The 27,459-nt window shown below is 40.3% G+C and overlaps 2 protein-coding genes across 2 annotated transcripts; both read right to left on the bottom strand.

Moving 5' to 3' along the window:
• Window positions 1–3,608: 3,608 nt before the first annotated feature.
• On the bottom strand, window positions 3,609–10,363 carry mrgbp (MRG/MORF4L binding protein). Its single transcript, XM_063015449.1, has 5 exons — window positions 10,213–10,363; window positions 7,811–7,932; window positions 7,636–7,717; window positions 6,513–6,587; window positions 3,609–4,383 (listed from the first exon to the last, which is right to left on the bottom strand). The coding sequence occupies exons 1-5, from the start codon at window positions 10,346–10,348 to the stop codon at window positions 4,166–4,168; spliced, it is 633 nt and encodes a 210-aa protein (XP_062871519.1). The 5' UTR covers window positions 10,349–10,363; the 3' UTR covers window positions 3,609–4,165.
• A 3,278-nt stretch (window positions 10,364–13,641) lies between these two features.
• Window positions 13,642–27,459, bottom strand: sac3d1 (SAC3 domain containing 1). Its single transcript, XM_063015597.1, has 4 exons — window positions 27,381–27,459; window positions 24,865–25,269; window positions 22,001–22,277; window positions 13,642–14,224 (listed from the first exon to the last, which is right to left on the bottom strand). The coding sequence occupies exons 2-4, from the start codon at window positions 25,246–25,248 to the stop codon at window positions 13,761–13,763; spliced, it is 1,125 nt and encodes a 374-aa protein (XP_062871667.1). The 5' UTR covers window positions 25,249–25,269; window positions 27,381–27,459; the 3' UTR covers window positions 13,642–13,760.

Here is a 27,459-nt window from a genome sequence, read left to right as displayed (position 1 = left end):
ACATGGGGAGAACATGCAAACTCCACACAGAAAGGACCCGGACCTCCCCACCTGTGGATCAAACCCAGGACCTTCTTGCTATGAGGAGACAGTGCTACCCACTGAGACACCATGCCACTCAAAAACAATCAATGGGGAAAAGTATTTAGATAATATATTTAAATGAATATATGTAAATGTTACATTAAGAAAAACGTTATTTTAAATATCAGTCCTTCCCAGTGGAACCAGACTTGATGCAACCCTGATCAAGATAAAGTGGTTAATGAACTTTAATTAAATTTAACTTAGTTCAAAGTGGATCAAAGTGGAAGTCTATTAAAAAACAAAAACAAATTTTTTTTTAAAAATATTTATTACCCCATTCACTGCCCTGCTAAGGACTGGCATTTCATTTCTGACTATACTTTAATGCATTAATATATTATTTGAATGTTTGGAGCCTTGGCTCACTGAATATTTGTATTGCATTATAAGTAGAAGTTTTGTCTGAATTTGTTGATCTTCAGTGCGCCAGGAGGAAACCCATGCAGACACGGGGAGAACATGCAAACTCCGCACAGAAAGGACCCGGACAACCCCGCCTGGGGATTGAACCCAGGACCTTCTTGCTGAGAGGCGACAGTGCTACCTACCAAGCCACCGTGCCACCCGGCTTAAATTATTAAATTGAGCCAAATCTGGCTTTTTAGATCACTGTACTGCTGCGTTACATTTTCAGACTTTCCTGAGTTAAATTTTTCATCCCTTGGTAATACCAAGTCATCCTGGTCCTGACACTGCAGTGTATTCCTATACCATACTGTGAAATACTTGATAATGTTTAAATACTAAAAAGTTTTTTATTATACACCGATCAGCCATAACATTAAAACCACCTGGTTTCTACACACACTGTCCATTTTATGGTCACTTTGTACCCAGGGGCTCAGTCATGCTGAAATAGGCATGAGTCTTAAGGAAACTATAGCCATAAAGATGAAAAAAACGCTTAATTTATTTTACACACGTTAGCAATGGGTGTCAGGTTTAATGTTGAGGTAGGATTGCATCAGAGTCCTTTCCTGCTTGCAATAGTCATGGACAGGCTGACGGATGAGGTTAGGCAGAGGTCTTTATGAACTATAATTGTTCGCGGATAACATTGCGGTTGAGAAGAGCCTGGAGAGATGAAGTTATGTATGTGTGTGAATGAAAGAGGGCGGTGAAAAGGTGAAGCTGTAAGGAGTTGGACAAGTTTAAATAATTGGGGTCGAGTGTACAAGTAATGGAATGTGTGGTGGAGAGGTAAAGAAGAGAGTGCAGGCACGGTGGAGTGGATGGCATAGTGGCAGAAGTAATTTCTGACAGACAGGTATATGCCAGAGTGAAAGGGAACGTTTATAAAACAGTACAGAGGCCGCTATGATGTCTGGCTTGGAGGCAGTGGCACTGACAAACAGACAGGAGAGGTAGTTGGAGGTGGCAGGGATGAGGATGCTGCAATTCTTATTGGAAGTGACGAGAATGGACAAGATTTGGAATGAGACGGTTTGGGCCTGTGCAAAGAAAGGATGAGAGTTCTATCAGGAGAAGGATGCTGAGGATGAAGCTGCCCAGCAGACGGAGGCAAGGAAGGTCAAAGAGAAGGTTTGTGGGAGGAAATATCTTATCTCTACTTACATTTATTGTGGCATGGTGTTCCTGTACATGTTTTAAACTGACAGCTTAACTTTAATGTTAAGGAATAAGTGGGACTTTATAGTCTATGTTTATGGCTTAAATCAGGAAACAACGGTTCGAAAACCTATTGAGCTCTCTACACAGACATCATTTTACTTCATCCTGTGCTCGCTCCTGAGAAAAAGGGCGTCTAAATTCCTTAAAATGCTGCCTACTGGCGCCCAGGTGGCGCAAGATATTCTGCTAGCATCGGTTCGAATTTGGCCGTGTCTGCTGGGTGGGGAAATACCAATACCAATAATAATAATAAATTCAACTTATATAGTGCCTTTCACAGTACCCAAGGACGCTTTAATTTCATAGGAATCATAATCACAAACAAGATCAAACAAAAGAAGACAAGTGATGGTGCTGAGTAAATAAGAACGTTATTAGAAGAGATTTAAACTGAGAGAGACGAAGAGGGAGAGGAAGAGAGTTCCAGTGTAGGAGCAGCAACACTAAATGATCTAACACCCATGGTGGTCAACCTAAACCTTGGAGCAACCAGGAGACCAACATCCGACGACCTTAACCTACGAGAAGGGACATAGCGGTGTAAAAGATTAGCCAGATACAAGTGGGCCAGAACATGAACTGCCTTAAAAGTGAGCATTAAAATTTTGTATTTATTACGCTTATTGACTGGGAGCCAATGGAGTCATCCTAATACTGGGGTGATGCTCATGTTTTTTAGACTGCACTTTGTCAGAACTCGAGCAGCAGCATTCTGAACGATCTGCAGGGGTCGGAGGGATTTTGAGGGAAGCCCATAGAGGAGAGAATTGCAGTAGTCTAGTTTGGAAGTAACAAAGGCATGTACCAGGGTCTCAGCAGCTAAGTTCAATGTCGTTACATTTGTGGCATTTAACAGATGCTTTTTATCCAAACAATTTGGATGGTGGTGGTGGTGGGGCATAAACTGGCAACCTTCTGATTATTAGTCCAGTACTTTAACCACTGAGCTACCATCGCTCAGAGCAGTGGTAGCTCAGTCTAAGTTAGAATCCTCTCTTTTTAGGCAGCTGCCTGGGTAGGCAGCAAGGCAGCTCACTTGGTTTTTGTACAGACTCCAAGAGTGGTTTATTACAAATTAATTCATCACATGGGCTGATATGGGTGTTGGATCAATTTGCTCCATTCATTTTACATAACGATTTTAAGTCATCCAGTATAACAAATATACAATAACAAGGACGAACAGAAATAGAGGAGTGTTGCCGCTCAGGTGGCGCGGCGGTAAACCACGCTAGCACACCAGAACTATGGTTTCGAATACATCGGATTGAATCTCAGTTCTGCCATCTGTCTGGGCTGGGCGGCTACATAAACAATGGTTGTTGTTCATAGGGTGGGGCAAGCCGGACCAGGGTTCCTCATAACTGGTGCAATTACGACCTCTGCTGGCTGATTGATGGCGCCTGCGCAGAATTGAGGAATATTGCTGATCAGGGTGTGGCTCTCCGTGCACAAGGCTGATCTGCATGTGTTTGTTTAATTGTTTATTAGGATTTTAACGTCACGTTTTACACTTCTGGTTACATTAATGACGGGAACAGTAGTTACTCATTACACAAGATTCATCAGTTCACAAGTTTATATCAAACATAGTCAAGGACAATTTAGTATCTTCAATTCACCTCACTTGCACGTCTTTGGACTGTGGGAGGAGACCGGAGCCCCCGGTAGAAAACCCATGCAGACACGGGGAGAACATGCTAACTCCACACAGAAAGGACCCAGACCACCTCACCTGGGGATCGAACCGATCTGCATGTGAACTCGCCTCGCGCAGGTGAAAAGATGCAGTCGGTACTGCACACGTGCCGGAGGGGGCATGTGTCAGTTGCGAAGCTCCTCAGTGAGGAGAGTAGTGTTGTAAAAAGTAAACAAGGCTGACACAGACCTACATCTGTCCATTTATTGCATCTTAGGAATGCTGGCATTTACATGGGTGTAAAAAATATTGCCTATATTGCATAATGCAAATAAATGAAACAAAAAATAAGGTAAAATCGGGTCAGCCTCTTAAAAAAATACACACAAACACACACCATGTAGTCAGTCATGACTAAATATCAAACCACAGGGTTCATTTTTTACACATTACATTAGAACTGTTGTCATACACTAAACATCTCATCACAAACCGACGATCACAATTTTGTAGCCCATAGTTTTGAGATGGCAAGATTAAACGCATCCCCCATGTCTCCACCCTGCAGCATATAAAAGATGCTAGCTTATACGAAGTTCAACACAACACCAAAAATAAAAACGTTAAACTTCAGAGAAAAAGGTATTGTTCTTAAATAGCTGCTCAGTGTTTACACAGATGATCAATCACACACAGGAAGCATCGGTTACTCTTATCCACCTGCTTCTGCTTGAGCTCAGGACCATCACCATGCCCAGCACGGAGGCCCGACGAGCCGAATCCTCCACGTTCCGTCGTTGCGCGTCACTATGTCCTGCGCCGCTTGGCTCCTCCAGGGCTGGACGGGTTGCCCGAGTTCTGTGTTTTTTCCGTGGCGCGGTTTCTCTTCCTTTTCTCGGCGGCGGCCTCCTTGGAACCGCCGCCCGACTCGCCCGAGGTTGCCCTGTCCTTCTCGCGCTCTCTGTCTTTCTCCTTCTCTCGTCCGCTAGATGAGCGTTCCGAAGTCTTCACAGAGGAATTGCTGCCTGGCGGGACAGAGACGATGACAGAAAAGGAGATGTTTCGGACGAGTACAAAATCATAAACGTTAACAGCATCCAGTCCAATTGTTACAAATTCAATATACAACCCCAAATCAGAAAAGGTTGGGACAGTTTCTTACATTTACTTTGACTTTTATTTGATTGCAGACAGGATGAACCTGAGATATTTCATGTTTTATCTGCTCAACTTCATTTCATTGATTAATTAACATCCATTCGTGCATTTCAGGCCTGCAACACATTCCTAGAAAAGTTGGGACAGTAAAGCATTTACCACTTTGTAATGTTCCCATTCCTTTTCACCACACTTAAAAGACGTTTTGGCACCAAGTATACCAAGTGATTTAGTGTTTCAGCTTTTATTTTGTCCCGTTGTTCCTGCAAACACGTCTTAAGATGTGCAACAGTACGGGGTCGTCGTTGTCGCATTTTTTGTTTCAAAATTCTCCACACATTCTCTATTGGGGACAGGTCAGGACTGCAGGCAGGCCAGTCCAGTACCCGTACCCTCTTCTTCCACAGCCATGCCTTTGTAATATGTGCAGCATGTGGTTTTGCATTGTCTTGTTGAAAAATACATGGACGTCCCTGGTAAAGATGACGTCTTGAAGGCAGCATATGTTGCTCTTAGATCTCAATGTACTTTTCTGCATTAATGCTGCCATCACAGAAGTGTAAATGACCTTTGCCAAGGGCACTGACACAGCCCCATACCATGACAGACCCTGACTTTTGGACTTGTTGCTAATAACAGTCTGGATGGTACTTTTCGTCTTTGGTTCGGAGCACATGGCATCTATATTTTCCAAGAAAGACCTGGAATGCTGATTCATCTGACCATAATACACATTTCCACTGTGTGATGGTCCATCCTAGATGCCTCTGATGCACAGTACAGTTTTAATTGGCATTTGTGCATGTAACTTCGTATTTTAAGCTTGTGCCCTTGGGCTTTACGCACTGAAATTCCTCCCGATTCCTTGAATCGTTTAATGATATTATGCACTGTAAATTGCACCCCTCCCAACTTTTTTGGAATGTGTTGCAGGCCTGAAATGCAGGAATGGATGTTTATTAACAAATGAAATGAAGTTGAGCAGATAAAACATGAAATATCTCAGGTTCATCCTGTCTGCAATCAAGTAAAGTCAAAGTAAATGTAAGGAACACTGTTTTTATTTTATTTGCATTTTCCATACTGTCCCAGCAGATTACTTTTTCTGATTTGGGGTTGTAGTTTTCTCTGTTAAATATATTTAATTCAACCTACACCTGAGATAATATTAAACAATGAATAACCTAATATAGTTTAAGCAAACAATTATGTTGACATTTACATATTTTTTTCAAAACATATACGACAAATCTTCAAACGGTTTCTGCACTTTAATATTTTGGTTGGAAATGGTGATGGCGAGTACTAAGTTGCACCATGATGGTCTAACATAACTAACTTTGATCATTTTCAGATGACAGTTAGTAATTTCAGAATTTCTGAAAGGTTATATAGCTTACTGCTATAGCCAACGTAAGACTCATTAAGGTTTAGCACCAACTTCATGTTTGATTCACACATGTCAAGGTCAACCAGAAGAATTATGCAGAACTCCTTTTTTAAAGTTGTGTTCCACATCACCACTATGTACAACTTATTTATGTTCAACACAATTATCAGTACTAAGTTTCACTATAATGGTCTATCATAAGTAACTGTGATTATTTTCAGATAACAGTTACTAATCACCTTGTTTAACATAGGCCAACAACTAATTTAATCAAATCACTGTGCCAGACTAATTGAATTAATTTTAGCTGTAGAGATATTGGTAATTGTAACTGCAGAGATAAAGATGCCACATTATTGTAAGCCATTTAAGACCCAGCTCATTAAAGCAATGAAGTTATATCTAAAAGTACTTACTCTTTGTTAATCTAAAAGAGGCCTTTTTAGATACCCTTTTAGGCCTCTTAAAGTCGTACTAAATGTGCATATAGCCACCATAGTGTGAGGGTTTTGTATGACATTTAAAACATTCTGACCTTTTATATCTGTTATGTAAGTAAAAGACAACAAAGAGCCACAAAAGATAAATAATGAAGGTGTGTTAAACCTTCTTCATGGGTGGCAGAGAGATCCCTCTCCTCTTTGAAATCTTCCTTTGAGTCATCCTCTGATCCCACTTTCCCTGTAGCAAAAAGACAAAGAACAAATAGTTCGTTTACCTGAGGCAACACCTTTTAGACCGTATCTCTGCAATAGCAATTTGGCATATTTGAGGGAGGGAGGGTCGGTTTCTTCCAGCTGCCATATGCAATATGCCATGTTTTTGAAATGTAATACAACAGCTTTTGATCAGCAATAATCTAATCTAATAACCTAAATACACTATTTCATAAGTGCTCTAATTCATCAAAATGTGTGCATTCATTTTATTCATTAATAACATTTCTTGTTCTAGTTGTTTTAAACTCCGATTGCAAATCCGCTGCCGCTTGCACAACCACCACACACCCTCTCAGACACAAGTCCAATCTGTAACCGCTTCTTATCACCTGCCAATGTTGGGCTCCCACACAGAGCAGTATTGTGTATAGACAGCAATGTTACTACCATGTGACTCCACAACACCAATTTGTACAGACACCAAGACCAGTCCTTAAAATCGTTTATCAGTCACAGCGAGAAGAGACCCAATCTGACCTTAAAACACGGCCAATTGTGTCTGTGTGGAAGCCTTGGTAGGCCAGCAACTCTGCTGAGACACTCAGCAGTGGTGTGCAAGCATGTTGGATGGCTGATGTGCCACCCTAGTGCATCGTGTGCACTTTTTAAATGCACATCTCAGTGTTTTAACCAGAGGTTGCATAAGGAGTCGAAAGAGATGGTTGTGATGCAGATATTTACTTATAGTTGACTGTGGAACTGTTGTTCCTGCTGCTTTGGGTCATTTAGGCCACTTAAATTACTCCACTATAGTAATTTGTGAAGCTGAATTTGTTATAGTTCGATTTATTTGCTGTAATTTGTGAATAAACTGCATAGCTCAATGTTGTATTAATGATCTTTGGTAAACTAGGATGAACTTTTGATATAAATGGTGTGATATGGGTAATAAAACACAAGTGACTAATGTAAAAACAACCCAAATCCCACTAAGACTGCAAGAGCCTTAATATTAATAACCACAATTTTCACACTACCCATTTGCATTCTTAAAAAACAATGTAACTCACCTTCTCTGACCTCCTGTATTATTTCCTCGGGCAGGATGAAGCTTTTTTCTGAGTTGGGGAATGGGAGGATTTCAGACTCGTGCTGTAATGCACAGTGAATAAAGGCAAGTTAGAATCAAGCTTTTAAGCAATAAACAACAGATCTGTTACATTGTCAGTCGACAGATTGACTCACCAGTGCCTGCATGTCGTACATTGTTCCCAGATGATCCCAGATCACTTTAGAAGACACCTGCCTCCCAATGTTCTGGCTGAATTTGTCTCGTATGCAAATCATGTGGAAGTGACGGTTGACCCCTGTGATAATACAAGAAGGATTGAGTCCTATGATGGCTGAGACAAGTTCTGATTTCAGACACTACAATGAGGGAAATGTTTGATGTAATACGTGACATTTTGCCATTATGAAAGTGCTGTCATTATTTATTTAATTGGGTTTTAATGCCAAGTTTAACACATATGTGTCATTTCATGGTCAAATAAGTATTACGTTTCTGTCTGTTTATTTTATCTTGTGTTGTATATTTTCATTAAGTGCCATCCTTACAAAACCACATAGCTGCCTTTGGAGCCAAAGTGTATTAAGCAATGAGTGATACAGCAGACTATGGATGTCCCAATACAATGCAAAGTACTGGTGTCTGGAACTGTACTCGTCTACAATGCTGTATGTATGTTCCACCAGATTTTGGAGGGATAGCAACATCCCATGATGATAATACTGGCTTTCCTCTTTGGAATTCTCCATTCTCTCATTCATCATACCTGTGGTTCACCTAAACAATATTTACCATCATGTATTTATCCTTAGTCTTTGTTTAAAGAATACACATTGAAACTTAGTATCCTTATCAAAAAAAACAGTCACCTTATTTTATTATTATGGACACACATAACTTTAAACCAGACACCTTACTTATTCATTCATTCATTGTCTGTTTAACTACCGCTTTAGCCTATTCAGGGTCCGATTCACTGGGCGAGAGGCAGGAAACGCCCCGGTTAGGTCTCCTGTCCATCACAGGGCCTTACATATTTAGGATTTCTTTATTGTTTACATAGTTGTTCCCATTGTGTACAACACTAGTTAGTCAATGTTTTTTGTAAATAAATGTGCTTTGGATGGAGCTGCAAGGCATAGTGTCACACACAGAACAACAAGTTAAGTGACAAAACTAATCATCCAGATTTACAGAGGACTAAAGATACACTCTAAAATGTTTAAGTAAACAGCTATTCACACATTAAATAAAAAACAAACAATTTAAGGTCAATTTAGGAAATACTGCACTGTTAAGCTACTAAAATGTGTTACTACTTACATTTCCTAGACTCCATTGAACTGCTTTCTTTATACTTTATAAGCAAAGTACCCATAAATGACCCAGACTACCAGTAAACACAGTAGTACATTAAAAAGAATTTACATGTGTTAAAATCACCTAAAACCCTGGAAATTGAAAGTTAGGGGCACTTAGAGGCAGCAAACAAAAAAAAAGCACTTGTATACTTTGTGGATGTTGCATTACAGTGACACTGTAGCAAACTAAACCCATGTAGCATGTACCTTACTAAAAATGTATTTATATCACGTAAAGTAACTGCTTTTTAAATAATACCAGGTTAATCACTGGACACGTACTCAACACTGAGTGTTTTATTTATTGACAGCTTGCTTACGTGTTAAGTACTACATAATTACTAGGTCTGGCAAACACAGAAATGCACCTGGTCAGGCTGTATGTTACAACTTTTTGGTACTTTAAGCATTAAACAGGCGAGCTGGTTGTTTACAGGAAGGATACAAGAAGATGAATCCTGAATAAGTAACAGAAACCATGACTGCAATAGCTCAGGTTTCACTGATTTTAATTTTTTTTGTCCAAAATTGTAATATACAAAGCTACAGGGCAGAATATGTCAAGCGACAATCTGGACTAGCCTATCCATGTTACTGACAGGTTGGAGAACATGCAAAACTTCACAGTCAGTAATCGGGCAATGATGTTGCCTGCTGTTAACTATTATTATAGTATGTTAAGTATAGCAAACAAAGTGTTTATGCATCAATTTATCATATAGTTAACCTCAAACAGAATCATTGGTTTTTGTATCCATTATATGCAGGTCAATAGAACAAACAAAACTATAAACTATCTCCTTTTGTTTTATTGTAATACAATATTCTACTTAGAAATAGAAGTTAATAGTTAATAATTATCAATGCGGAACTGTGTGATTACAGAAAATATGTTTTATATATATATATGGAATCGACTCTTCGTTCTCAACACCTGTAATCAAAAGAGTCGACTCCACAATTTCTAGATTCGAACAGCACTTTAAAATGTCTAGCTATTTAAATAAAAGAGATCACACTTAAAAAATAGCAACTCATGTTTTAATACTTTTTGTATAATCTTGAAGGCTCCAAAATATCGTTAGTATTTTAAGTGTCTATTGAAGCAGTTCGGTTCTATTTGATGACTGATCACTCCTAACTCGACACCGGGGATTCAAGGCCTAACCAGCAAAGACAGCATAGTAAACAAAGAAAAAAATAAAACAGTAAATTACCAACTGGTTTGTGGCCCAACATGGCGTGAAACAGGCACACTTCCACCTCTTGACTCCATACTACAGATTCATCAACAGTACATGTACCAGTTTCCACTGGTTTCTCATCTGCTGGAGCTACTTCAGCCTCCCCCATGTTTCTGTTATTGTTCCAGCGCCTGAGCTGCGGTAGGTTCTTCCACCCGTTTTCTGACTAATTCCCGCCCACTGCACCACGACTGGCTAATAGTTCGCTACTAGGCTGTATGGGGGGTGAATAGGTAAAATGTTGCCTAGGTTGTATGAGGGGTAAAAACAGTACATATATTTGTCTAATAGTGAATGACGAAATTCACGAATGTCGTGTGTTTCATTCACATGTATTTATTTATTTTTATTCTCTTTTGCATGTTTCTCATTTTCTTCCAATCTAGTCCCATCTAATACTCTGACCAAAAAGAGACGTACCTAACACATGTCCCCTCAGACACATCCCCAAGCAGGGTTCACACAGGGATCTGTATCTTGTAGAAGTATTAATACATAATTAATTACTACTTTACTACATATTATTACTACTTTACTGTATGATTACTATGTTACTGGATGTGTATGACATCCAAAACCCAGTTCTAGCTGGTTTAGACCAGTTCCTATGTTCTAGCTAAGAAATCTCTGTTAACAATGGAATCTTCCACTGTCCTACAAGGTCAGTGATGGGAGTATGCAGGGTGAATATTTTTTTTCCATGTTATCACATTCACAGAGTCTCTACGTGAGACTTTGTCAGTGCGCTCCTTCTCTCCAGACAAGATTAAAACTCATACTCAAAATCCAGTCTTTGAGGTATTTTACACACTGATCACACACTGGTCACACACTGATCTCCATTATTCCCTGTCTCTGTGTAGGTCTATTTGTCCAGCCAGCAGTGCTCTGTCTCTGAAGATATCAGCAGTGGTGGGCTAGCATGTGTTACCACTTGAACACCTTTATTTAATTATATTCAAATATCCTATGTGGTGCAGAGGTAAAACTCGCTAGCCTCCGCCACTATACAGTATATATGATATCCTTTATTTGTCATATATACATATACAGTACAATGAAATTCTTTCTTCGCATATCCCAGCTTGTTTGGGAGCTGGGGTCAGAGCGCAGCGTCAGCCATCATATGGCACCCCTAGAGCAGACAGGGTTAAGGGCCTTGCTCAAGGACCCAACAGTGGCTGCATAGCAGAGCCTGGATTTGAACCGCCAATCTTCCGGTTCATAGCCCAAAGCTCTACCCACTAGGCTACCACCATCCCAAAATCTGAAAAAACTGCTGAAATCTCAAACTTATGAGTTTAAATCTAAGCACTGCAACACAGACATGGCTATGTCTGAGGTTGGGAGGGCCAAGGGTTTTCTCATTGCTGCTGCAATTATGGCCTTTGCTGTCTGATCGATGGTGCCTCTGCAGAGACATGGAATAATGGAGATCAGTGCATGACTTTCTGCCTCATGCAGGTGTAAAGAAGCGATTGGCTACTGCACATGTGCCGGAGGAGGCATGTGTAAGATATGACCCTACTCAGACAGGGTCGGGGATTGCATCAGTAAAGGTGGGATGCAACTAGGTATAAACTAGGAATAAGCACCTAGGTAAGTGGATATGACTAGATTTGGAGAAAAATGGAAAATGCATAAATAGTTTTATAGTATACAACCGACAAGAATAAGTTGGGACAGCATGGAAAATGCAATTAATAAAAAAACAGAGTTTCTTACATCTACTTTGACTTAATTGATTGCAGACAGGATGAACCTGAGATGTTTCATGTTTTGTCTGTTCAACTTCATCTCATTTATTAATAAACTGCAACACATTCCAAAAAATGTTGGGACAGTGCAGAATTTACCACTTTGTAATGTTGCGATTCCTTTTCACCACACTTAAAGACATTTTGGCACCGAGGATGCCAAGCGATTTAGGCAAGGCAAGGCAAGTTTATTTGTATAGCACCTTTCATACACAGTGGCAATTCAAAGTGCTGTACATAAGGAAAAATTAAAAGAATTAAAACATTCCTGAGATCTAGAACCTCAGAAAGACTTCTTGCAAACATTTAGTTACAATTAAGACAACATGAAATTCAAACAAGAGATAAAAATTAAGAACATGAAAAATTAAAAGAAAATATTGTTAGTGTTTAATGTTTTATTTTGTCTCATGCATGGACGTCCCTGGAACAGATGATGTCTTGAAGGCAGCATATGTTGCTCTAAGATCTTAACGTACTTTTCTGCATTAATCCTGCCATCACAGAAGTGTAAATAACCTTCGTCAAGGGCAATGACACAGCCCCATGGCTTTTGGACTTGTTTCTGATAACAGTCTGGATGGTCCTTTTCGTTTTTGGTCAGGAGCACACGGCATCAATTTTTTCCAAGGAATGCTGATTTATCTGACAACAATACACATTTCAACTGTGTGATGGTCCATCCTAGTTGCCTCCAAGCCCAGAAAAGTCAATGCCACTTCTGGACATGGTTAACATAAGGCTTCTTTTTCACACAGTAGACTTTTATGTGGCATTTCTGCATGTAACTCTTTATTGTAGTGCTTGACAAAGGTTTGCCAAAGTAATCCTTCACCCATGTGGTTATATCAGCTATTGTTGAGTGGCGGTTCTTGATGCAGTGCCGTCTGAGGGATCAAAGATCACTGGCGTTCAGCTTAAGCTTGCGCCCTTGGCCTTTACGCACTGAAATTCCTCCCGATTCCTTGAATTGTTTAATGATATTATGCACTGTAGAGGGAGAAATATGCAAATCCCTTCCAATTTTTCTTTGAGGTTCATTGGATGCTGCCTGTCCTGGATGCTGCTTTTGTACCAAACCATGATTACAATCACCTGTTTGGAATCATATCATTATTTAGTCTGTTCACCTCATTACTAGCCCTAAATTGCCTCTGTCCCAACTTTTTTGGAATGTGTTGCAGGCCTGAAATGCAGGAATGGAGGTATATTAACAAATGAAATGAAGTTGAGCAGATAAAACATGAAATATCTTGGTTTTAAACTGTCTGCAATCAAATAAAAGTCAAAGTGAATGTAAGGAACACTGCATTTTTATTTTATTTGCATGTTCCATACTGTCCCAACTTTTTCTGATTTAAGGTTGTAGTTTATTAAAAATAGATTATTAGTAAAAAATACTTATATTCATGCAATTGTATGTGTCACCCCAATGGCTCGGTTCACGTACCACCATGAGCCTTCTGTATTTGTGAGTCCTGGTCAGGATTTAACACCCCCCGGACCCAGGCAATGCCATTACCACCAGCAGTGTCACTCTTACCATTATTTAGCAAACAAAAACTAAAACACAATATAAAAAACAATGCTTTATTATTTCCAATTTAAACAGTTTAACCTACAAAAAAATGAAGTTTACAAAACTATGAAGTTTATGTAAGACTGAACAAACTGCAGGTACAACAAACCTGATTTAACAGTGAGCTGTAGTAAAACGTCCTAAAATAAATAAAGAAGGTAAAAAACGTAATTTAAAAAGTCAATTTAAGCAATGCCATGTATGATGTTGCCAAGTGAAACGTCTTGCTGCTTCTCATCCACTAATTTGTGCATATTTACACAATCCACCTCTTCAGACGGACCCTCGGTAAAGGAAGTTTTTGAGAAGACCGCCCACTCCTCATTGACCTGGATCCCATGAGCCTTACAAAGCTGAGCAGCTAGAGAACACTCCAGTGAGAGAATTTCCGCTAACTTTCGGACAGGGTAGCGGCAGTTTCGACTGCTGTGTCCATGGCTGTAGAGCAATAGAAGGTCCCTTCTGCAGGAAAGAAGGTGTCGATGAAGGCCACAACCCTGCAGGAAGTTTAGCTTCTGGGTTAGGCGGAGCAGACGCACAGGGTTACGTTCTGAATAGGCTCTATTTACTGCCAGGGCCAACTGAACCGGGGGAGAGAGACGCACCCGCTCTGGTAGCTCAAGGGCACGCTGCAAAGTGTGTGATGAACCTAGACAAATGTACATACAAACACATTTTAGCAAAGGATGAGCAACAATGTGAAGGGAATAACTTACAGTGGATTCAGAAAGTATTCGAACAATTTGACTATTTGCAAGCTTTGTGTTATGGATTAATCTTTAAACTACCTATAACCTGTTGTTTTGGTTGCTGAAAGGTAAAGAAGGAGCAGGTTTTCCTCAAGGGTGTTCCTATATTTGATTTGATTGTCTCTCAATTCCCACCAGTCTCGGTCACCCCATAGCATAACTCCACCACCATGTTTCATGGCAGGGATGATATCAGCCAGAGGATGAGCAGTGCATGGTTTTTTTTATTTACCAGACATTGGTCTGCTGTGGCGACCCCTCATACATGTAAAGGTTGGGCCCTCACAGATCCAGAGGTGTGACTTTGCAAACTATGTCTAATCACTTTAATTTGCAACAGGTGGATTCTATTTGTGTTGAAGACACATCTCAGGAACAATTAAAGACAACAGGATGCACTTGACCTAACAAGGAGAGCCACAGCAAAGAAACTGAATACTATTTTGAATACAAGTTTCCAGTATTTTATTATTAATTTATTTTTTTAAAAGATGTTACTTAATCATTATACGTGATTTAGTGTAGACTGATTGACAATTGAGTCCGTTCAAATTTAAATACACAACACAAAGTGTGCAAAAAGTCATGGAGACTAAACACTTTATGAATGTACCCCTACTACATAAGGGATTATAGTTGCAATATATGTGTGTATATATACACACCGATCGGCCATAACATTAAAACCACCTCCTTGTTTCTACACTCACTGTCCATTTTATTAGCTCCATTTACCATATAGAAGCACTTTGTAGTTCTGCAATTACTGACTGTAGTCCATTTGTTTCTCTACATGCTTTGTTAGCCCCCTTTCATGCTGTTCTTCAATGGTCAGGACTCTCCCAGGACCTCTACAGAGCAAATATTATTTAGGTGGTGGATCATTCTCAGCACTGCAGTGACGCTGACATTGTGGTGGTGTGTTAGTGTGTGTTGTGCTGGTATGAGTAGATCAGACACAGTAGCGCTGCTGGAGTTTTTAAACACCTCACTGTCACTGTTGGACTGAGAATAGTCCATCAACCAAAATCATCCAGCCAACAGCGTCCTGTGACCACTGATGAAGGTCTAGAAGATGACCAACTTAAACAGCAGCAATAGATGAGCGATCGTCTCTGACTTTACACCTACAAGGTGGACCAACTAGGTAGGAGTGTCTAATAGAGTGGACAGTGAGTGGACATGGTATTTAAAATCTCCAGCAGCGCTGCTGTGTCTGATCCACTCATACCAGCACAACACACACTAACACACCACCACCATGTCAGTGTCACTGCAGTGCTGAAAATGATCCACCACCTGAATAATACCTGCTCTGTGGTGGTCCTTTGGGGGTCCTGACCAGTGAAGAACAGGGTGAAAGAAGGCAAAAAAACTATGTAGAGAAACAGATGGACTACAGTCAGTAATTGTAAAACTTCAAAGTGCTTCTATATAGTAAGTGGAGCTGATAAAATAGACAGTGCGTGTAGAAACAAGGAGGTGGTTTTAATGTTATTGCTGATCGGTGTATGTGTGTATATGTGTATATATATACAGTGTATCACAAAAGTGAGTACACCCCTCACATTTCTGCAGATATTTAAGTATATCTTTTCATGGGACAACACTGACAAAATGACACTTTGACACAATGAAAAGTAGTCTGTGTGCAGCTTATATAACAGTGTAAATTTATTCTTCCCTCAAAATAACTCAATATACAGCCATTAATGTCTAAACCACCGGCAACAAAAGTGAGTACACCCCTTAGTGAAAGTTCCTGAAGTGTCAATATTTTGTGTGGCCACCATTATTTCCCAGAACTGCCTTAACTCTCCTGGGCATGGAGTTTACCAGAGCTTCACAGGTTGCCACTGGAATGCTTTTCCACTCCTCCATGACGACATCACGGAGCTGGCGGATATTCGAGACTTTGCGCTCCTCCACCTTCCGCTTGAGGATGCCCCAAAGATGTTCTATTGGGTTTAGGTCTGGAGACATGCTTGGCCAGTCCATCACCTTTACCCTCAGCCTCTTCAATAAAGCAGTGGTCGTCTTAGAGGTGTGTTTGGGGTCATTATCATGCTGGAACACTGCCCTGCGACCCAGTTTCCGGAGGAAGGGGATCATGCTCTGCTTCAGTATTTCACAGTACACATTGGAGTTCATGTGTCCCTCAATGAAATGTAACTCCCCAACACCTGCTGCACTCATGCAGCCCCAGACCATGGCATTCCCACCACCATGCTTGACTGTAGGCATGACACACTTATCTTTGTACTCCTCACCTGATTGCCGCCACACATGCTTGAGACCATCTGAACCAAACAAATTAATCTTGGTCTCATCAGACCATAGGACATGGTTCCAGTAATCCATGTCCTTTGTTGACATGTCTTCAGCAAACTGTTTGCGGGCTTTCTTGTGTAGAGACTTCAGAAGAGGCTTCCTTCTGGGGTGACAGCCATGCAGACCAATTTGATGTAGTGTGCGGCGTATGGTCTGAGCACTGACAGGCTGACCCCCCACCTTTTCAATCTCTGCAGCAATGCTGACAGCACTCCTGCGCCTATCTTTCAAAGACAGCAGTTGGATGTGACGCTGAGCACGTGCACTCAGCTTCTTTGGACGACCAACACGAGGTCTGTTCTGAGTGGACCCTGCTCTTTTAAAACGCTGCATGATCTTGGCCACTGTGCTGCAGCTCAGTTTCAGGGTGTTGGCAATCTTCTTGTAGCCTTGGCCATCTTCATGTAGCGCAACAATTCGTCTTTTAAGATCCTCAGAGAGTTCTTTGCCATGAGGTGCCATGTTGGAACTTTCAGTGACCAGTATGAGAGAGTGTGAGAGCTGTACTACTAAATTGAACACACCTGCTCCCTATGCACAACCGAGACCTAGTAACACTAGCGAGTCACATGACATTTTGGAGGGAAAATGACAAGCAGTGCTCAATTTGGACATTTAGGGGTGTAGTCTCTTAGGGGTGTACTCACTTTTGTTGCCGGTGGTTTAGACATTAATGGCTGTATATTGAGTTATTTTGAGGGAAGAATAAATTTACACTGTTATATAAGCTGCACACAGACTACTTTTCATTGTGTCAAAGTGTCATTTTGTCAGTGTTGTCCCATGAAAAGATATACTTAAATATCTGCAGAAATGTGAGGGGTGTACTCACTTTTGTGATACACTGTATATATATATATATATATATATATATATATATATATATATATATATATATATATATTAGGGCTGTCAAACGATTACAAATTTTAATCGCGATTAATCTCAGAAGTTCATATAGTTAATCGCGATTAATCGCATTTTTTAAAAAAAGAAGAAAACAAGGATTTTTAAGTGAAATGTTACAATTAAAATGGTGAACACATTTTATGCTAAATGTACTTATGTTAAAAACTGCTGGGACAAGAGAAAACTGTAATTCACTCACATACTAGGCAGTAATACTATCCAGCAGAGACCCTTGACTTCGTATAAATGTCAGATTGTAGGTTAGAATTTCTCCAAATATTGTAGATCAGCGGTGCTTTAGGTGGGATAAGGCGTAGTTATTGTAACAGACTTTTCTGTGGTTGTATCGTGACATTTGATGGACGTTTCTACACGAAGTGAGTGTGTTTTGACCCTTTGGGGCTTCCATAGTTCATGGACTAGCATGCTTGGCTAACGCGATAACTCCAGCTGTCCGGTACGGTAACAGAATAAGTTAATAAAAGTGTTCTGCTCCCGACAACTTGTGAATATACCGTGTATTTATTTCTTTATTAAGCGAGTGCATCACTACACGCTCGGTTACATTATGTTAACAAACCGCAAATGAAAAACGCTGGCAAGTCTCAACATGAACTACGGATGACTCGCAGGGCCAAATAGAATTTGCGTTAACGGCACTATTTTTTTTTATCGCGTTAAATTGAGATTGCGTTTATGCGTTATTATCGCGTTAACTTCGACAGCCCTAATATATATATATATATATATATATATATATATATATATATATATATATATATATATATATATATATATACAGTGTATCACAAAAGTGAGTACACCCCTCACATTTCTGCAGATATTTAAGTATATCTTTTCATGGGACAACATTGAAAAAATGACACTTTGACACAATGAAAAGTAGTCTGTGTGCAGCTTATATAACAGTGTAAATTTATTCTTCCCTCAAAATAACTCAATATACAGCCATTAATGTCTAAACCACCGGCAACAAAAGTGAGTACACCCCTAAGAGACTACACCCCTAAATGTCCAAATTGAGCACTGCTTGTCATTTTCCCTCCAAAATGTCATGTGATTTGTTAGTGTTACTAGGTCTCAGGTGTGCATAGGGAGCAGGTGTGTTCAATTTAGTAGTACAGCTCTCACACTCTCTCATACTGGTCACTGAAAGTTCCAACATGGCACCTCATGGCAAAGAACTCTCTGAGGATCTTAAAAGACGAATTGTTGCGCTACATGAAGATGGCCAAGGCTACAAGAAGATTGCCAACACCCTGAAACTGAGCTGCAGCACAGTGGCCAAGATCATCCAGCGTTTTAAAAGAGCAGGGTCCACTCAGAACAGACCTCGCGTTGGTCGTCCAAAGAAGCTGAGTGCACGTGCTCAGCGTCACATCCAACTGCTGTCTTTGAAAGATAGGCGCAGGAGTGCTGTCAGCATTGCTGCAGAGATTGAAAAGGTGGGGGGTCAGCCTGTCAGTGCTCAGACCATACGCCGCACACTACATCAAATTGGTCTGCATGGCTGTCACCCCAGAAGGAAGCCTCTTTTGAAGTCTCTACACAAGAAAGCCCGCAAACAGTTTGCTGAAGACATGTCAACAAAGGACATGGATTACTGGAACCATGTCCTATGGTCTGATGAGACCAAGATTAATTTGTTTGGTTCAGATGGTCTCAAGCATGTGTGGCGGCAATCAGGTGAGGAGTACAAAGATAAGTGTGTCATGCCTACAGTCAAGCATGGTGGTGGGAATGCCATGGTCTGGGGCTGCATGAGTGCAGCAGGTGTTGGGGAGTTACATTTCATTGAGGGACACATGAACTCCAATATGTACTGTGAAATACTGAGCAGAGCATGATCCCCTCCCTCCGGAAACTGGGTCGCAGGGCAGTGTTCCAGCATGATAATGACCCCAAACACACCTCTAAGACGACCACTGCTTTATTGAAGAGGCTGAGGGTAAAGGTGATGGACTGGCCAAGCATGTCTCCAGACCTAAACCCAATCGAACATCTTTGGGGCATCCTCAAGCGGAAGGTGGAGGAGCGCAAAGTCTCGAATATCCGCCAGCTCCGTGATGTCGTCATGGAGGAGTGGAAAAGCATTCCAGTGGCAACCTGTGAAGCTCTGGTAAACTCCATGCCCAGGAGAGTTAAGGCAGTTCTGGGAAATAATGGTGGCCACACAAAATATTGACACTTCAGGAACTTTCACTAAGGGGTGTACTCACTTTTGTTGCCGGTGGTTTAGACATTAATGGCTGTATATTGAGTTATTTTGAGGGAAGAATAAATTTACACTGTTATATAAGCTGCACACAGACTACTTTTCATTGTGTCAAAGTGTCATTTTGTCAGTGTTGTCCCATGAAAAGATATACTTAAATATCTGCAGAAATGTGAGGGGTGTACTCACTTTTGTGATACACTGTATATATAAAAATATATAAGGGCTGGGTATCGCCACTAATTTCCTGGATCGATTTGATTCCGATTCACAAGGTCCCGATTTGATCTTCGATCTTCGATCTTCGATCTTCGATCTTCGATCTTCGATCCGATTTTCGCTTCAATTTCGATTCAACACATTCAGGCATATTTGAGTTACATTAACAGGTTTTGTTTAAATATGTACAGATGTTCAGAGAACGAATGTGATAATTGTACAAAGAACACTCATTATTAAAAATATTTGTGTATTTTGTTTACATAAATAATTCATCCAAAACAGAAAACAGTAACATTAATTTTTTATTATTATTTTATATGTCTGACACGCTACAACATTGTAAATGTAATGTAAACATACACCTGGCTGTTAAACAGCTTCTGCCAAGTTTACACTACACTATTTGGTCAGCCACTGATTGTGCAAGTTCTCCTACTTAGAAAGATGAGAGAGGTCTGTAATTTTCATCATAGGTACACTTCCACTATGAGAGACAAAATGAGAAAAAAAAATCCAGGAAATCATATTGTAGGATTTTTAAAGAATTTATTTGTAAATTATGGTGGAAAATAAGTATTTGGTCAATAACAAAAGTTCAACTCAATACTTTGTAACATAACCTTTGTTGGCAATGACAGAGGTCAAACGTTTCCTGTAAGTCTTCACCAGGTTTGCACACTGTAGCTGGTATTTTGGCCCATTCCTCCATGCAGATCTCCTCTAGAGCAGTGATGTTTTGGGGCTGTCGCTGGGCAACACGGACTTTCAACTCCCTCCACAAATTTTCTATGAGGTTGAGGTCTGGAGACTGGCTAGGCCACTCCAGGACCTTGAAATGCTTTTTACGGAGCCACTCCTTCGTTGCTCGAGCGGTGTGTTTGGGATCATTGTCATGCTGGAAGACTGATGGAAGGAGGTTTTGGCTTAAAATCTCACGATACATGGCCCCGTTCATTCTTTCCTTAACACGGATCAGTCGTCCTGTCCCCTTTGCAGAAAAACAGCCCCAAAGCATGATGTTTCCACCCCCATGCTTCACAATAGGTATGGTGTTCTTGGGATGCAACTCAGCATTCTTCTTCCTCCAAACACGACGAGTTGAGTTTTTACCAAAATGTTCCATTTTGGTTTCATCTGACCACATGATATTCTCCCAATCCTCTTCTGGATCATACATATGCTCTCTGGCAAACTTCAGATAGGCCTGGACATGTACTGGCTTAAGCAGGGGGACACGACTGGCACTGCAGGATTTGAGTCCCTCTCGGCGTAGTGTGTTGACCCCACGGGATGAGATCTTGCGTGGGGCCCCAGATCGAGGGAGATTATCAATGGTCTTGTATGTCTTCCATTTTCTTACAATTGCTCCCACAGTTGATTTATTCACACCAACCTGCTTGCCTATTGTAGATTCACTCTTCCCAGCCTGGTGCAGGTCTACAATTTTCTTCCTGGTGTCCTTCGACAGCTCTTTGGTCTTGGCCATGGTTGAGTTTGGAGTCTGACTGTTCGAGGCTGTGGACAGGTGTCTTTTATACAGATAACGAGGTCAAACAGGTGCCATTAATACAGGTAACGAGTGGAGGACAGAAGAGCTTCTTAAAGAAGAAGTTACAGGTCTGTGAGAGCCAGAAATCTTGCTTGTTTGTGGGTGACCAAATACTTATTTTCCACCATAATTTACAAATAAATTCTTTAAAAATCCTACAATGTGATTTCCTGGATTTTTTTTTCTCATTTTGTCTCTCATAGTTGAAGTGTACCTATGATGAAAATTACAGACCTCTCTCATCTTTCTAAGTAGGAGAACCTGCACAATCAGTGGCTGACTAAATATTTTTTGGCCCCACTGTATATACAGTATATATACTGTATATATTTATCCATATACTTTGGTTCAGATTTGTTGTTCAAACTGCTCACTTCAGCTGCAATGGAAGCAATTTTGCACAGGTCATTAAATAAATCATCTACCCACCCAGGTTGTAGAGCAGGCTGAGGGCCTGGAATTCTGCCTGATTCTGATGCTGTCCCTCCCTGTAGCACTCCAGCAGCCAGCTAAGACACTCCTGCAGGTGTGTGTCGTTGATGCGGGGGTCGAACAGACGCAGCGGCTCGCTGCATAGCCGGTACGAGGCATAGATCAGGAAGCGCACGGTTCTCTCGAGGATGGCTACACACTCCTGGCCAGATACACGCTGGATGATCATATCCTGCCTCACGCTGCGCAAACGGTCAAACACGAAGCTGTAGACCTGCAAGACACCAACAAATTAATTACAAAACATTTAATACAGTATTTAATGAGTTCAGGATGATGTAACAAGATGATGTAAGAGAATAAAAAAACTGGGTGAATAAGAAACTGGGTGGTGTAATGTCAAGTGTCCAAAAGATGATAATTTTTAACTACATACATACCCTCAGTGCTTTTTTTTTTTTTTTAATATACAATGCCAGCTAGCAATTGTTTGTTTGTTTTTTAGGATTTTAACGTCATGTTTTACACCTTTGTTTACATTAATGACAGAAAACGGTAGTTATTCATTACACAAGGTTCATCAGTTCACAAGGTTATATCAAACACAGTCTTGGACAATTTAGTGTCTCCAATTCACCTCACTTGCATGTCTTTGGACTGTGGGAGGAAACCCACGCGAACATGGGGAGAACATGCAAACTCCACAAAGAAAGGACCTGGGGATCAAACCCAGGACCTTCTTGCTATGAGGCGACAGTGCTACCCACTTAGCCACCATGCCGCCCTATAATATACAGTGCCAGCTAGCAATTAATTAAACTTGTGATTACAGATTAATGCAAATTATAGAATTATCAGCCATTCACTTAATCACACCTAGGGGCAAACTGAAAGAAGCCAAGTTTAAGAAAACCTAAGTGATTACATGCAGTGGGAACAGGAAATTAACACAATGGGTGAGTGAAGGCATGGTTTGCAACAACGCTACCCGCTGTGCCACTGTGTCAACTAAAATAATAACAATTATAATAATAATAATAAGAACTTCAATTACTTGTTTATTATTTTTCTAATTATAACTTTAAGTTTAAATTAATTTTGTGTATGTATAATATGTGTAATTCAAATGATTCTCCAGGCCACCCAAGGAGGATGGGTCCTTGCTGAGTCTGGTTTCTCCCAAGGTATCTTTCAATAATTTTCCTTGCCACTGTCACCCTTAGCTTGCTTAACAGGGGTTTTTGATCTGTCAGTCCTGGATTCTGTAAAGCTGCTTTATATGGAATCAAAAAAGGGTCATAAAGATTTTGAGTTTGTAAAACAAAAGTCACAAATGTACTGAAACTTGTAAATGCATTTAAACAAATACATGCACGAAAAATCCAAATCCACAAATGAACTGGAATGTGCAAACATGAAACAGAAATTAATATTAATAATAATTCAAATGTACAAATGTGAAAAAAATATTTTAAATATATATAAATATATATTTTTTTAATTTGTAAAAAATATTAGCATTTGTAAATCCGATCTTGTGAATGTGTGGAGTTAAAATCCTCTCATTCACCTTCTCTGCTGCAGTTGCGAAACTCTTGCTGCAGTTGCGAATTTTGACCCTGTTTTGACGCCTAATTGATGGACCAATAGGAAAGCTTTAAGCTGGACCAATCAGATTGCGAGGTTTGTTTAACTAATCAGAACACTGATTTGTTGCTGTCACTCAATTTCGGCACGCTGTTGGAACACGCCTCCACAGGAGTCAAACTGACAATATAAATAAAAGCACTACACAGAGCCTGCCTGTTATATTTTTAAAACGAACTTTCTGCAAAAGAAACATGAGCTAGCATTGTTCCTTACCTGACTCTCCATTGTACCTCTGGCTGGAAGCTCCATGACTGAGATTGGGAGGCGTGTTCCAACAGTGTGCCGAAATTGAGTGACAGCAACAAATCAGTGTTCTGATTAGTTAAACAAACCTCGCAATCTGATTGGTCCAGCTTAAAGCTTTCCTATTGGTCCATCAATTAGGCGTCAAAACAGGGTCAAAATTCGCAACTGCAGCAAGAGTTTCGCAACTGCAGCAGAGAAGGTGAATGAGAGGATTTTAACTCCACACATTCACAAGATCGGATTTACAAATGCTAATATTTTTTACAAATTAAAAAATATATATTTATATATATTTAAAATATTTTTTTCACATTTGTACATTTGAATTATTATTAATATTAATTTCTGTTTCATGTTTGCACATTCCAGTTCATTTGTGGATTTGGATTTTTCGTGCATGTAGTTGTTTAAATGCATTTACAAGTTTCAGTACATTTGTGACTTTTGTTTTACAAACTCAAAATCTTTATGACCCTTTTTTGATTCCATAGCTTTAAGACAACATATATTGTAAAAAGCGCTATACAAATAAATTTGGAATAAAATATTCATATAATCTCATGTCAAAAAAAGTTGGAAATTGTTGGAACTTATATTTGGCCTGCATAAAACAACACAACAGCATAATCTGATGTATATAACGTTATTTGATGTTTAACCAAGTTGCCAATGTTGGGTCCCTGAGCAAGGCCCTTACCCCTCAGTTGCTCTAACTGTATTAAGTGACATTGTCCTCTGCTAAAGTGCTAAATGCCACAAATGTAAATGTAAACATTTCATTTTGTTAATAATTATTTATAAGGGATTTTTTTGAATAATTTAATGAAGAATATTTGGTGAGATATTAGGCAAATTTAAGAAGTGATTTTATAACCTCTTTTGACCCCTTTATATATAGAGGAAGAGAAAGACCAATTACATTAAGATTATTATGACTTATTGTGCTACATGTATATGAAACTAACCTCAGTCCAGGGCTGAAGGGTGGTGGAGGCCACTATCTCATCCACCAGGTAACACACCGTTTTTAACAGCACACCAGGAGACCGCAGATCACAGGCTCTGGTGCTGTCCTTGCCTGCCGCAGGCCGGGAGTACTCTTTAACGGCACGGGAGGGATCAGCACGGGGTACCCGATCCCGCTCCGTACCACTGACCATCTCGAAACGGTGGAGCCGTCTCTGTGCTTCTCTGTGCTTCAGCTCAGAGATCGGACACATTGTGGTGCAGGTACCGAGCTGAACCGAGTTTTTGGGCTGGGCTTCGGCCTCGCATCGGTCCTCACGCCTCCTCCTACCAGTGTGATGTCGTCTGTTCATGGAGAGATGGAATGTTTCTCTCACTGGCATTTAGTGATCCAGCTGTGTTCACTACAAAGGAGAAAATGCATTTTTATAAGCTAAGTCTCTGTGTTACCATGTTCTGGGTGCAAAATTAATTTTTATTCTCGCCATCAACTAAACAAGCACCACCATAAACTGTGTCTTCTATTTATTTTCATTTTGGATAAGTAAATATAAAAAGAAATGTGAATATAGGAGAATGAGTAATGAGAACCACAGTATTTAAAGGTCACAGTATTTCATACAGTGCTCCAAGTGCCTCAGTGCTCCCATACAGCTGACCTTTAAATTAATAATTTGTCTGTATCATTGAATAAATTACATATGATTTACTACAAGACATTAGTAGCACTGCAAAGTGCTTCATTTATTGTCTGTTGTTCAGCAAACATATATTTTGAATGTTTTGCCCTTATTATGTAGGTATACAGATAAGATAAGACTTTATTCATCCCTTCAGGGAATCAATATTCCACTAGCACACCAGCGGTGAGACTCTGAACACCCCGAGTTCGAATTTCAGCTCTGCTACTGGTCGGCTAAGCGCCCCTAGCGGGCACAATTGGCAGTGCCGACAGCAGATAAAAATGGCCACTAAAAATCTACATTAAAACCACCTCCTTGATTCTACACTCACTGTCCGTTTAATCAGCTCCACTTACCATATATAAGCACTTTGTAGTTCTACAGTTACTGACTGTAATCCATCTGTTTCTCTGCATGATTTGTTAGCCCCCTTTCATGCTGTTCTTCAAAGGTCAGGACTCTCCCAGGACCACCACAGAGTAGGTATTATTTAGGTGATGGATCATTCTCAGCACTGCAATGACAATGACATGGTGCTGGTATGAGTGGATCAGACACAGCAGTGCTGCTGGAGTTTTTAAATACCGTGTCCACTCACTGTCCACTCTATTAGACACTCCTACCTAGTTGGTCCACCTTGTAGGTGTAAAGTCAGAGACGATCGCTCATCTATTGCTGCTGTTTGAGTTGGTCATCTTCTAGACCTTCATCAGTGGTCACAGCCCACGGGCCGCTGTTGGCTAGATATTTTTGATTGGTGGACTATTCTCAGTCCAGCAGTGACAGTGAGGTGTCAGCATTGCTGTGTCTTATCCACTCATACCACCACCATGTCAGTGTCACTGCAGTGCTGAGAATGACCCACCACCCAAATAATACCTGCTCTGTGGTGGTCCTGACCATTAAAGAACAGAGTAAAAGGAGGTTAAAAAAGTATGTAGAGAAACAGATGGACTACAGTCAGTAATTGTAGAACTACAAAGTGCTTTTATATGGTAAGTGGAACTGATAAAATGAACAGTGAGTGTAGAAACAAGGAGGTGGTTTTAATGTTATGGCATATAATATGTGTAATATATTACATATTGTGTATAATATTTGCACCTTGTGTTGCACTTATATTGGTGATGGAGTAAAGGGGTAAAAAAAATGCATTGTGGAGAGTTACTGTTATAGAGTCCAATGGACGGTCATTTGCTATACAATGACTGATGGGCAGCATGGCGGCTCGGTGGGTATCACCGTCACCTCACAGCAAGAAAGTCCTGGGTTTGACCTCCCAGGTGGAGCGGTCTGGGTTCTCCCTTTGTCTGAGTGGGTTTCCTCCGAGAACTCCGGTTTCCTCCCACAGTCCAAAGACATGCAAGTGAGGTGAATTGGAGATGTGAAATTGCCTGTGACTGTTTGACATTGAACTTGAAGTGGTGAATCATGTGTAACCTGTAACTACATGTCCTGACATGTCATTCACACAAACACAACTGCATTTGAACATGTAATGTGTCAGTCTAAATATGTACGGAATACCGTGATATTGTTTGGCTTGAAGTCTAAATAAGGAGCACATATCCAATATTAGTGTCTCCTGAGCTCTATGGAATACTGTTGTAAGTAACTATTCCATAAGACCTAGACTTTGGCATTTTGGTCTGTCGAAATTAAATCTATCAGTGATTGAAATACAGCTAAGTCCAATTCCAAGGTTCTGAAAGGTGTGTACTGTGTGCGGAACACTGTTACTATTGTTTATTGGACTGTTAAAAAGCTTTCTATAAGCGCTAATACCGCTTTAAAATCGTAAACATAAATGATATTACTGTTACATCACTTACCTGCTGATTTACCAGGCTGTTTACCGACCAATTCAACCCCTAGTAAGTTATAAATACATTTAGCCTGATAGAAAACTCA

This window comes from Trichomycterus rosablanca, chromosome 19, assembly GCF_030014385.1.
Source record: "Trichomycterus rosablanca isolate fTriRos1 chromosome 19, fTriRos1.hap1, whole genome shotgun sequence".
NCBI lineage: Eukaryota > Metazoa > Chordata > Actinopteri > Siluriformes > Trichomycteridae > Trichomycterus > Trichomycterus rosablanca.
The sequence above is the reverse complement of the archived record's forward strand: the minus strand, read 5'-3'. Positions and strand labels throughout refer to the sequence as shown.

Coding starts and splice junctions, on each gene's coding strand:
- sac3d1 (XM_063015597.1), bottom strand. CDS start 25,248: ATGCCAGTGAGAGAAACATTCCATCTCTCCATGAACAGACGACATCAC. Junction 22,278..24,864: donor CCCTTCAGCCCTGGACTGAG/GTTAGTTTCATA, acceptor GGTGTCTTGCAG/GTCTACAGCTTCGTGTTTGA. Junction 14,225..22,000: donor CAGCCTGCTCTACAACCTGG/GTGGGTAGATGA, acceptor ACATTTGTCTAG/GTTCATCACACACTTTGCAG.
- mrgbp (XM_063015449.1), bottom strand. CDS start 10,348: ATGGGGGAGGCTGAAGTAGCTCCAGCAGATGAGAAACCAGTGGAAACT. Junction 7,933..10,212: donor GTTGGGCCACAAACCAGTTG/GTAATTTACTGT, acceptor GTATTATCACAG/GGGTCAACCGTCACTTCCAC. Junction 4,384..6,512: donor CTCTGCCACCCATGAAGAAG/GTTTAACACACC, acceptor CTGTCCCGCCAG/GCAGCAATTCCTCTGTGAAG.